The sequence below is a fragment of the Hylobates moloch genome, unplaced genomic scaffold (genome assembly GCF_009828535.3).
Source record: "Hylobates moloch isolate HMO894 unplaced genomic scaffold, HMol_V3 SCAFFOLD_24, whole genome shotgun sequence".
Lineage (NCBI taxonomy): Eukaryota > Metazoa > Chordata > Mammalia > Primates > Hylobatidae > Hylobates > Hylobates moloch.
In genome coordinates, this window is record NW_026652299.1 from 15990216 (window position 1) to 16003186 (window position 12971).

A 12971-nucleotide genomic window follows, 5' to 3' on the forward strand; every position below is an offset into this window, starting at 1 on the left:
TTTGCAAATATACACTAAATTCTTTTGTATCGTTATTTTTTATTTTTTTGAGACAGAGTCTTGCTCTGTTGGCCAGGCTGGAGTGCAGTGGTGTGATATCAGCTCACTGCAACCTCCACCTCCTGGGCTCAAGCAATTCTCCTGCCTCAGCCTCCCAAGTAGCTGGGATTACAGGCATGTGTCACCATGCCTAGCTAATTTTTGTATTTTTAGTAGAAACGGGGTTTCATGTTGGCCAGGCTGGTCTCGAACTCCTGGCCTCAGGTAATCCGCCTGCCTCAGCCTCCCAAAGTGCTGGGATTACAGGCATGAGCCAATGTACCCAGCCTAAATTGCTAACTATATTCACTCTACAGTGCCACACATCGCTAGAACTTCATCTTCTTATCTAGCTTAACTTTGTATCCATTAACCAACTTCTCCCTATTCTCCCTCCCCACTACCCTTCCCATCCTCTAATAATCACAGTTCTATTCTCTACTGCTAGGAGCTCATCTTTTTAGCTCCCACATGTGAGTAAGAACATGCAGTATTTGCCTTTCTGTGCCTGACTTATTTCACTTTACATAATGACCTCCAGTTCCAGCGATGTTGTCACGAGTGACAAGATTCATCCTTCTTTGTGGCTATATAGTATTCCATCGTGTATAGATGCCACATTTTCTTTATCCATTCATCTGTTGATGGACACTTAGGTTGATTCCATATCTTGGCCATTGTAATAGTGATGCAATAAACACAGAGGTCAAGGTATCGATTTGGTATACTGACCTACTTTCCTTTGGATAAATACCCAAAAGTAAGATTGTGGGATCCCTTAGGGTTTTGAATAAGAAATTGTGGACCTACTTTTGTGCCTTGAGAACCATCCAGTTTCCCTTTTCTCTACTTCTGAGCTAATGAGAGTAAATTTGTGTTCATCCATGTGATTCCTCAGAACACTGGAAAGAGCCACCAGGAGATGTGCCTCAAGTCGTTATCAGAGGCATCTCCATTGGTCCTAGGTCGCCTCTTTGGTTTACACTCCTTCAACACACGAGAGGCGCCTCTCTTGCAGCATTCACTGTCAGGGTATCTCCATGTCAGCTGCTTGCATTAGCTACATTCTCCCACCCTAATGATCACAGTGGGTGCCCAAGGAGCTCCAGATTATCCCCCACGTCAGCTGCTTGCATTAGCTATATTCTCCAACCCTAATGATCACAGTGGGGTCCCCAAGGAGCTCCAGATTATCAACTCCTGTCAATTCATTTGAGCCCAGGAGTTCAAGGCTGCAGTGAGCCATGATCATGGCACCACTGCACTCCAGCCTGGATGACAGTGCATGACCCTGTCTCAAAAATAATAATAGGCCGGGTATGGTATCTCATGCCTATAATCCCAGCACTTTGGGAAGCCAAGACAGGTGGATCACCTGAGGTCAGGAGTTCAAGACCAGCCTGATCAATATGGTGAAACTCCGTCTCTACTAAAAATATAAAAATTAATCAGGCGTAGTGGCATGCGCCTGTAGTCCCAGCCACTCAGGAGGCTGAGACAGGAGAATTGTTTGAACCCCTTGGCTCACTGCAGTCTCACCTCCTGGGTTCAAGCGATTCTCCTGCCTCAGCCTCCTGAGTAGCTGGGATTACATGTGCCTGCCACCACAGCTGGCTAATTTTTTATATTTTTAGTAGAGATGGGTTTCACCATATTGGGCAAGTTGGTCTCGAACTCCTGACCTCAGGTGATCCATGTGCCTCGGCCTCCCAAAGTGCTGGGATTATGGGTGTGAGCCACCCTGCCCGGCCTGGGTTGTCTTTTAAGTTTTAAAAAATCATTTGTACATATAGTCCTTTCTGAATGTAACATTGGTTTGAAGCTAACTCAATAGAAAGAAATTCCATTTCTTTAGTCTCTCTAGTTTGACTATAGTAGCTAACAGAGCTGGGCTGCAATGTCACACTTCACCTTTAGGTGCCACCATCTGATTTGATTTGCTCCAGCCTAAGCATTTCTTAAATTGGGGGTCTTTAGATTCTGTGATAGGTATCTCTATTATGGGTATTTTGCCTGAGACATATGAGCCACTCTTCTGGAGGAGGGGAACAGAAGCCAACATTTTATCAAGTGGCCTTCCTTCTTCCAGACACAGTGCTGCTGTGGGTGGGTTTCATACACTGTTTCATTTCCCTCTCACAAGCACTCTGTGCTGCCCATTTCACCAAGGAGAAAACTGAAAGGCTAAGTTACTCACCCAAAGTTACACAGCCAGGTAATAAGAGGGAGAGCCAGGGTTTGAATTCCAGTTTTCCTAGTGCCAGAGTCTACACCCCTTCTCCCAAACACAGAGGGGACATCTGCAGGCAGGGACTAACAATCTCAGTCACATCCATTCTATCCACTCTCTGTTGACGTACATGTGTATGTTTCCAGGAATCTCCAATAGGCCTGGCACTGCCCCCTACATTGTTGGCCACAACCTAATAAAGGCTCATGCTGAGGCCTGGCATCTGTACAACGATGTGTACCGTGCCAGTCAAGGTGGCGTGATTTCCATCACCATCAGCAGTGACTGGGCTGAACCCAGAGATCCCTCTAACCAGGAGGATGTGGAGGCAGCCAGGAGATATGTTCAGGTCTGTTTTTCCTCTGGGTGCTTGTTCTTACTCTTTTCCATCTTTCCTTCCAGCCTAATGGAAACAGATTGTGAATCAAAGATTTAGGGTGTGGTGGCTCATGTCTGTAATCCCAGCTCTTTGGCAGTCTGAGGCAGGAGGATTGCTTGAGGCTAGGAGTTTGAGACTAGCCTGGGCAACACAGAAAGACCTTGTCTGTGAAGAAAAGAAAATTATTAGGGCATGGTGGCACACACCTATAGTCCCAGCTGCTCAGGAGGCTAAGGTGGGAGCTTGAGTCCAGGAGTTCAAGGTTGCAGTGAGCCATGATTTCGGCACCATTAAACTCCAGGTGACAGAGGGAGACCACCCCCAACCCCAAAAAGAGAAGAATTATTAGGATCTAAGCCTAGTTTTGCTATTGCCTGATTTTGTGAGCTTGGGAAAATCATCAACTTTTTCATACCTTAGTTTTCTCATCTTTGAACTGGAGATGCCCTGCCCACCTCATAAGTGTGCTGTGATGAAAGTGATAAAGTCTATGGGGTTAAGTTGTCTTTAAGTTTTTAAAAATCATTTGTACAGGTAATTCTTTCTGTAATATTGGTTTGAAGTTAACTCCTAGAGAAAAATTTCCATTTCTTCAGTCTCTCTGGTTTGACTATAGTAGCTAACAGAGCTGGGCTGCAATGTCACACGTCACCTTTAGGTGTCGCCATCTAATTTGATTTGCTCCAGCCTAGGCATTTCTTAAATTGGGGGCTTTAGATTCTGTGAAACTCATTAGTGCCCCTAATTTGCCAACTCAGTGAGTTTAAGAACAGCATCTTTTGGTCATGGAATTTCACCCAAGGAAGTAGAGACATTAGTAGGAAGCCGACTGGGCATGGGGGCTCACGCCTGTAATCCCAGCACTTTGGGAGGCTAAGGCAGGCTGATAACCTGAGGTCAGGAGTTCTAGACCAGCCTGGCCAACATGGTGAGACCCCATCTCTACTAAAAATATAAAAATGACCCAGGCGTGGTGGCAGCACATGCCTGTAGTTCCAGCTACTCTGGAGGCTGAGGCAGGGGAACCCAGAAGCTGAGATCGCCATTGCACTCCAGCCTGAGCAACAGAGAGAGACTCCATCTCCAAAAAAAAAAAAAGGAAGCAGGTGCCAGCATGGCCTACCTTTATTTCCACCTGAACCCCTGACTGACAAGAGGAGAGAAGGAAAAGAATGATCCTCATTCACGGCACAACTCCTCTGGCTCCTCCTAGAGTCTCTGAAAGGGATAGAAGGTGCTCTCTCCTACATTTTGCATCAGGAAGGAAAGGCAAGGGTTTCTCTCTGGATTGGTTCCCACTTTGGGCTCCGTGGAAGAGTCTGTCAACAGTGGCACTATAACTCTCTTGGGGGAAACACCATGGGCCTTGGTTTGCCAAACTCTTCACAAGAGAACTTGACAAAGATAGTCAAATTAATAAATGCAACAAGGAGCTAAATTTTCTGGTCTGCTAGCCAGCTGGGGAAACAGTTTTGAAACAAAATGAATGTATCCCTCATTTCAGACTCACAGAACTGGTGATTTAGAGCAACATTTCCTTTTTTTCCTGAAATCAAAACTTCAAATGTCAGGAAACGTTAGGCTGTCATATCATTAGATTGAGCCACTTACTGGTGAACTGTGATACTGCAGCCATGGACTATGACAGATGCATCTCCTAATAGAATCAGCTTCCACGAAAATATCCAGTGTGTTACCTTGGAGTGGGTGCATTTAAACCTCTTTACCAGGGCGCGTGTGTTCCATGCCTCATCTCTGACCATGAGTGGAGGCTGCCCTCACCCCACATTCCCAGCAGCAGCCAGTGGGTGAGGAGAGGATTTGGAGAGACTAAAGAAGGCTCTCAACCCCCCAGCATCATAGTATTTGGGTGCCACGTATCCCCCTTCATGATAAGGATGGCCTAGGCCTCATTAGAGAAAATGGGTCAAACAGTTCCCCACTCTGGGGCTGTGAAAGCCCATTAAGAGTTATGCTTTGCCCAGAAAGTCAGGAAAGCCTTGCATCTCAGCCCTCCCCGGAAAGTTCTGGTTGCTCCTTGGGCACTTTGATGAGGAAGTTCAGCCACTCAGTGGTGAGAAAGGGAACCGGGAGCCTGGAGGCTTGTGGGTTCTCCCTTCTCCTCTGCAGGACCCACCCAAGGGCAGCCAGGAAGCATTTGTTGAGCACCAGGGCCAGCGCCCAGGTCAGTTCCTGTCTATGAAGAGGTGGCCCTGTCCTCAGTGCAACAGCAACTGAGCAAGCACAGACCCAGCTGGGAGACCTGTGGACACTGAAGCTGCAACAGGCAGGAGCCACAGAGAAGAGAACTTAACCTGGGGGTCCAGAAAAAGGAGAGAGGTTGTGAGGCCAGGCACTTCTGAGCGGGGACGGTGCTGTCTCTTGCTGTGCCCACCTGTAACGCTTAGGCTGACTGTCTCCCCCACCCTACCTGCAGTTCATGGGAGGCTGGTTTGCACATCCTATTTTCAAGAATGGAGATTACAATGAGGTGATGAAGACGCGGATCCGTGACAGGAGCTTGGCTGCAGGCCTCAACAAGTCTCGGTAAGGGCCTGGTGCCCGCAGTGGTGAGGGCATGGGCGTCGGGGTCACAGAGGCATGTCTCGGGCAAGTTACCATGACTGAACTTCTTTGCTTGCTGGGAAGTTACATGTGATCATATATGTAAAGCTTAGCCCAGCACCTGGCACTGCTATGTGCTTGACAGAGGGGGGTTGCTATTATGGTTATTATATTGTGGAACAGCCAGGAAATCTGTCCCAAGGTTATCCACCTCTAAGCAACCCCACTACGCCACTCCACAGACAAATCCCAGCTCATCCTATCCTATTTCATCACTGCACGTGTGAATGTGGGTGGCAGTGGGTGACAGTCAGGCGTGTGCTTTGCATCACTTGGCCAGCAGGTGGCGATGGTCTGCACCAAAGCGTCCCTCCTTACCCGCCCGCCCCTTCTTGTCAAGGAAGGAGTAGCAACATCAGCAGCCAACGTTTACCCATCTTCTGTTCGTATCTTTATTTCTACTTAAATATGAGTAAAGTGAGGCACAAAGATTAGGGCAAGATCACCCAGCTATTAAGAGATAGAGCTGAGATTTGCAGCCAAGCTGTCTGCCCCCAGGGCGCATGCTGGGGGCTTGAGAATCATGCAAGTGGGGTGGGAGGTGTGTGCGGAAGCACAGGAAGCGGCGGTCACTGCCCACGGGAACACGCCCACCGCTCCAAGGCCGGCGGGAATCAAGTGTGAATTCCCAACATAGCCTTTGAGTCCTGCCCCTAGACGCCCCCATATAGCCCAGCTGAGGATTAAAAATCCAGCTCCCAGGCCGGGTGTGGTGGCTCACGCCTGTAATCCCAGCACTTTGGGAGGCCAAGGCCGGCGGATCACTTGAAGTCATGAGTTCAAGACCAGCCTGGCCAACATGGCGAAACCCTGTCTCTAGTAAAAATACAAAAATTGGCTGGGCACGGTGGTGGGGGCCTGTAATCCCAGCTACTTGGGAGGCTGAGGCCAGATAATCACTTGAGCTTGGGAGGCAGAGGTTGCAGTGAGCCGAGATCGTGCCACTGCACTCCAGCCTGGACGATGGAGCAAGACTCTGTCTCAAAAAAAAAAAAAAAAAAAAAAATCCAGCTCCCACCTCACAATGCACACCCGGGCCTAGTTAGGGTAAGTCCCCCAGAGCAGGCTGTGCCTAAAGGTCTGATCTGTGAACTGTGATCTCCAGCAAAACCGGTGAGCGTCCGGCCCATCCACATAACTTTGCTGAGCACCTACCATTTGCCCGAGCCAGGGCCAGGGGGAGGGGTCCACAGAAGGAGAGGATTCCAAGTCGGCTCCTCAAGCTGCTGACAGATCAGCTGGAAAGACAGTGCTCCATAGAATCCCATTCCCCAGGATCTTCAGTACAAAGAAAACTCAGAAGATGAGATCAGGGTGGGCTGGGTAGACCCAGGAGATTTCATGGACAAGGCAGGACATCAGCTGAGCTGGGCCTTGACAGGAGATAGAATGTGGGAGATTACAGGTCATTCCTTCCAAGAGGCAGGGTTGTGAAGACAGGCCTAGAGGTAAGAATGAGTGGGGTGCCAGAGCTGAGAGTGGGGAGACCAGCCCAGCAGCAGTGAAGGGGCTGAGGCTACATAGTGGAGGGCCTGGAAGCCAAGCACAGGGCCTTGGCTTTGGTGCCACAGGCCATTGCTGGCTTCTGAGCAGAGGCGTCAGGGACATGAGGAGGCTGTGCTTTGGTTTTCTCCCATCATCTCAGAAACCCCAGGGAAGGAAGGTTCTTGATCCCTCAGGTTAATGGTAGCAGAAAGGTCAAGATGAAAGTGTCAGAGGCCTCAGCAGGGCATCTCTGGGCCACACCTAAACCGGAAGCACCAGGTCTCCCTGTGGGCATGTGCATGCATTCAGGATCACCTGTACATGCTGCACACAAGTGTATTAATCAGGTTCTACAGGAGAGGCTTTTCACTCAGAGTGCCTGGAAAATGCTCCATCTACACGTTAATAAGCCAAAGTTCCCAGGCTCACATGTAATCCCAGCACTTTGGGAGGCTGAGGCAGGAGGATTGCTTGAGACCAGGAGTTCAAGACCAGCCTGGGCAACATAGTGAGACTTTGTCTTTACAAAAAATTTAAAAATTATCTAGGCATGGTGGCGCACACCTATATTCCCAACTACTTGGGAGGCTGAGGTGAGAGGGTTGCTTGAGCCCAGGAGACTGAGGTTGCAATGCTATGATTGCACCATTGCACTCCAGCCTCAGGGGACGTGCAGTGTCCCCAGGAGGACAGAGCGAGACCCTGTCTGAAAAAAAAAAAGAAAGAAAGAAAGAAAACAAAGTTCAGTGAAATCATGAGAACTGAGAAATTCAAACTCAAATACTCAATTTGCAAATTATTTCCCCTGCTACTTTAAAGATCTTGAAGCTATTATTATTATTATTATTAGAGCTGGAGAAAAGAGGCATGCCTAAACAAACCCCAACAGGAGCAGAGAAACTTGGGAAGGGCAGAGAACGGAAAAACAAATTATACAAGATACAGGGTGGGGTGCGGTGGCTCATGCCTGTAATCCCAACACTTTGGGAGGCTGAGGTGGGCGGATCACTTGAGGTCAGGAGTTCAAGACCAGCCTGGCCAACATGGTGAAACCCCATCTCTACCAAAAATACAAAAAATTAGCCAGGAGTTGTGGCAGGCGCTTGTAGTCCCAGCTACTTGGGAGGCTGAGGCAGGAGAATCGCTTGAACCCAGGAGGCAGAGGTTGCAGTGAGCTGAGATCGCGCCACTGCACCCCAGCCTAGGTGACAGAGCCAGACTCCGTCACAAAAAAAAAAAAAATTATACAAGATCGAATTTTACAAACATAGGGGAAGAGTCTCAGGTATGTACCTCAGGCATGCTCTTGATTTTGAAATCTGTCATAGATGCTAAATATCAGAATTTGCATATGCTAATGTTTGAAGGAAATTAAAAACAGTATGCGTGTGTGTGTGTGTGATGTGTGTGGTCCTTCAGGTTTCAGAGGCTCTTGTAGAGACCTAGGGAAGCCAGGCTTATGGTCTGGCGGGAGGAGCCGCAGGTGCTTCCTGCACCGCCTGAAGGACCTCTTCTCCTTCCCTGCCAGTTTCCCCTACTCACTGCCAAGTGCCTGGGGTTCAGAGTGCTCCCCAGCCCCAGCCCTATGACATTCTCTTCTCAAACCATGGCTCTCCCCGGAGCCCTGCCCTCAATGGCTTCTTCCACCCAGGCTGCCAGAATTTACAGAGAGTGAGAAGAGGAGGATCAACGGCACCTATGACTTTTTTGGGTTCAATCACTACACCACTGTCCTCGCCTACAACCTCAACTATGCCACTGCCATCTCTTCTTTTGATGCAGACAGGTAAGTCCACCAACAGGGAGCCTGGAGCCATCTCTGGAAACGGCAGAAAGGTGCCCTTGGCTGTGCTCTCCAAGGCCTGCCCAGCCTCAAAACAGGGCCTCCAACGCCGAATGTGCCAGGGTTTGCAAGATGCTCGCAACCCCACAGATCCCAAGGAAATCTCCAGCAAGCAAGAGGGAGAGAAGGCCGGGGTCTCCAGGGCACCTCCCATTAGGGCACATGTGCTTGGCTTTTTATTTTATTTCATTTTTAAAATGTATTTATTTATTTTGTGTTCTTTTTCACAGGCTGCTCAACTCTAAAAATGCTTGGTTTTTAAAAACGATTTTCAAGAAAAAGAAGTTGTTTAGGTTTTATCAAAATTTGCTTTAATATTAATAAATATCACAATAATACAAGAGTAAAATTTTATTTTCTCTTTTTAAACAATGCTTTTATGAAGTAGAGATAGTAAAAGATTTTGGTTCACCTTTTAAGTAACGGTTTTTATTTTTATTTTATTAATTTTTTTTGAGACAGAGTCTCGCTCTGTCACCAGGCTGGAGTGCAGTGGCACAATCTTGGCTCACTACAACCTCCACCTCCCGGGTTCCAGTGATTCCCCTGCCTCAGCCTCCGAGTAGCTGGGATTACAGGCACATACCTCCACGCCTGGCTAATTTTTTTTTTTTTTTTTTTGTATTTTAGTAGAGACGGGGTTTCACCATGTTGGCCAGAATGGTCTCGGCTAATTTTGTATTTTTAGTAGAGACAGGGTTTCTCCATGTTGGTCAGGCCTCAGATGATCCACTCGCCTTGGCCTCCCAAAGTGCTGGGGTTACAACTGTGAGCCGCCACGCCCGGCCGATTGTCTTTTTCTTTATGATATCTATTTATCTAGAGACTTTTTCATCCATATCCTGTATTGTTTTTTAAATTTCGCTAACTTAATTTTCACCTTTCTCTAGTACCTCCTTGAGTAGCTTAATAATCGACCTTCTGAATTCTTTATCTGGCAATTCAGAGATTTCTTCTTGGTTTGGATCCATAGCTGGAGAGCTAGTGCGACCTTTTGGGGGTCTTATAGAACCTTGTTTTGTCATATTGCCAGAATTAACATTTCTGGTTCCTTCTCATTTGGGTAGACTGTTTCAGTGGAAAGATCTAGAACTCAAGGGCTGCCGTTCAGATTCTTTTGTCCTACAGCGTGATCCCTTGATGTCGTGCTCACCCCCTTTCCCTAAGGATGGGGCTTCTGAGAGCCAGACTGCAGTGATTGCCATTGCTCTTCTGGGTCTATCCACCCAGCAGGACTACTGGGATCTGAACCGGTGCTGAGGAATGTCTGCAAAGAGTCCTGTGATGTGATTTGTCTTCAGGTCTCCCAGCCATGGATACCAGCACCTGCTCCAGTGGAGGTGGTAGGAGGAGTGAAGTGGATTCTGTGAGGGTCCTTAGTTGTAGTTTTCTTTCATGTGCTGGTTTTCTCAAATGCTGGTTATGCCAGCAGTGAAGTTGTCATGTGGACAGACTCAGGACCTCTGGTTAGCCAGGATGTTGCAGGCAGTGGAATTAGTTGTTGTTTTCTCCTTCTTTGGAGCAGGGTTGTTATGAGTTGCTATAATGGCATGAGTTGGTTGGTCTCCAGCCAGGAGGTGGCACTTTCAAGAGAGGAGACGGCACTTTCAAGGTGGCACTTTCAAGGTGCTTTCCCCTTCTACTGCCACCAGCTGCGGTAGTAGAAGGGGGATTATAAGCTTGCCCTACGTTGGCCAGGGTAAGTGTTTGGATTTCTCAGGTTATGGGCGGGGCCATAGAGCTCCCAAGAGTTCATGTCTTTTGTCTTCAGCTGCCAGCAAAGGTAGAGAAAGACCATCAGGTGGGGGCAGCGTTAGGCATGTCTGAGCTCAGACTCTCCTCCGGTGAGGCTTGCTGCGGCCACTGTGGAGGAATAGGGGGCTGGTTCTCAGGCCAGTGGAGTTCTGTTCCCAGGGGTATTATGGCTTCCTCTCCTGTGTCATACAGGTTGCTAGGGAAGTTGGGAAAGCTGGCAGTCACAAGCCTCACCCAGCTCCCATGCAGCCAGCAAGGCCAGTCTCACTCCTGCTGTGCCCTGCCAACAGTGCGCAGGGCAGAGATCTCACCCCAGGCTACAAGCCTTCTCTCTGAGAAAGCAAGCAGGGCTTTCAGGCCTTGCCCCTCCCCACCTGCCCACATGGTTGGCTGTGGCTTCTGTGCCAAGTCACTTGCTCCCCTTGTTGGCACTTCTTGTTTGCCCCCAAGATTCTGCTCAGGAAAATTCATGCTTCTAGTTGAAATTAAGTTGAGCTAGAAGCTTCCTTCATCCTGCCCCTCCCTAATTCCACTGGCTTCCTTCTGCAAGGACGCCTGTAGGATAAAGTCAGGAATGGCTTCCCTGGGCTCAAGCTGGGGACAGGGAGTGGCTACAGGGCTCTTCCCACTGCTTCTTCTACTTTTACATTTCACTTGGCTCCCTAAGTCCACTTGTGCTCTAGGTAAGGTTAAATCCTTCTCCTATGATGTGGATGTTCAGATCCCCAGAGAGGATGTGTGTTCAGAGGCAGACGTTCCCCTTCTCACACTTTGGGAACTCACCATTTTGCAGCTGTCTCATGGAGTTTGCAGCAGCATTCTGCTTCTTTCAAAGGGTCTGTGAATTCTTTCGGTTTTTCTGGTATGTTCCTGCAGTAGTTCTTGGAGCAACAGTTCACAGTGTGAGCCTCCACACACTGTTCTGTCCATCCAAGTGGGAGCTGTACCTAAGTCCTGTCTCCTGCCATTTTCAGAAAATCTCATTTTGTTCCTTTTCCATCAAGCATCTTTCCACACCAGTAGCTCTGACTGTGTCCAGGTTCTTTCTTTGAAAACCAGCCCCTCCACTCCCACTGTATCCTGAAACCCCCCGAGTCAGGCTCACCAAGGGGGCTGAGGAGACTCCAGAACACCCCTCTAACTCCTTCTGATTCTCCCTCCCTCTCATGAGCCCTGGGGCTGTCCCTGGGAAGACCTCCACTAGTGCTTATGAAATGGCCCACATTTAATTCAGCTGAGTCAGATAAATCCAGTTGCTGATAAAACTAACATTTTTTTCCCCTGAAAGATCTGAGTGTAAGAAGTGTCTAAATGCTTGGTCCTTATTTGACATATGTGACTACAGGTATCAGGCTTCTGTGGCCTCCCCCAGCAGGCACGCCTGTGGCAGGAGCTGTCCACCTCCTCGTCCATCACTGAAGAGAGGCCAGGCTCTTGGACACTTGAAGGAGGTGCCAGCCTGTCTGCTACCTGTCTTCACACAAAGCAGGGCCCCTACAAGTATTCGTGCCTGTGGCCTCACCCGTGGTCTGCATGTGGCATTGACTAGACATGGGTGGCTTGGGGGAGCCCATTCTCTGAAGACACAGCACTGGCGTCCATCGGAAGCCTGGAGCTGGGGACACCCACAGCCTTTCATAGCTGGTGTAAGGAGCCATCTATTCAGAGTAGTGGAAGGCTGGGCTCCATGAGCAAGATCATTCTCTGCATAGGCAGAGAAATTGAAGGACGGAGAGCTGAGTGGCTTGTCCAATGCTATACCAGCACAGAGTGCAGGCAGCTAGAACCAGTGAAAGGAGGAGAATTTGAGGCAATTTGATTCTTCTGGGTTTAGTATGATTCTTAAGGCTAGACAAAACCTAAGGCTTTTCCTGGTCTAAGTCCTGTTTTGTGTTTCGTGTAAAGGACCTCTTGAGATTTACAAAACAAGACCTGATCTTTAGTTTTTGAACTTGTAGAGGAGTTGCTTCCATCGCAGATCGCTCGTGGCCAGACTCTGGCTCCCTCTGGCTGAAGATGACGCCTTTTGGCTTCAGGAGGATCCTGAACTGGTTAAAGGAGGAATACAATGACCCTCCAATTTATGTCACAGAGAATGGAGTGTCCCAGCGGGAAGAAACAGACCTCAATGACACTATAAGGATCTACTACCTTCGGACTTACATCAACGAGGCCCTCAAAGGTACGACAGGCCTGCCCTTCCCCAGCATGCACCTTTCCCTCTTGGAAATATCCGCTATCTGCAGGAGTATGATACAGCGTCCTTGGGCCACAGTAAGAAGAGAATGATAAGGTTTCTTGCTCCTGTTGGGGTTAAGCTTTGCTTTAGGGCTGCGCTCTGAGTTTTTTCCTTCCTATGTCTAAGCTCAGCAAGCAAGCCCAGTGGCCTGACGCCACCAAACCCTAGTTCCTGGCCTGAGTCACTTGCTCCCCTTGATCCTCCCTGATGTCGGAACAGCAGAGCCCTCCTGAGAACGGTCTGAGTAGGCCCCAGGAGGAGTAGGCTGTATGGTTGCCTATAGGGTCTCTTAGTCCCCAAGCAAAAGTTTGAGGCTCTTGGCTCAGCCCTAACAACTTGAGATGGTACCATGAGGACAAGAGAATGGAACAAATGC

At 48.7% G+C, this 12971-nt stretch overlaps 1 protein-coding gene across 4 annotated transcripts in view; it reads left to right on the plus strand.

Moving 5' to 3' along the window:
• The window catches only part of LCT (lactase), a 58158-nt gene that overhangs the window by 42297 nt on the left and 2890 nt on the right, over positions 1 to 12971 (plus strand). For 3 of the 4 annotated variants that reach the window (XM_058434408.1, XM_032145557.2, XM_032145560.2), the window contains 4 exons: positions 2416 to 2618; positions 5086 to 5195; positions 8410 to 8544; positions 12315 to 12538. In XM_058434408.1, the coding sequence (XP_058290391.1) occupies positions 2416 to 2618; positions 5086 to 5195; positions 8410 to 8544; positions 12315 to 12538 (672 nt within the window). Of the gene's footprint in view, positions 1 to 2415; positions 2619 to 5085; positions 5196 to 8409; positions 8545 to 12314; positions 12539 to 12971 lie in introns of those variants that run through there. The other variant, XR_004246485.2, reaches the window with a different exon arrangement.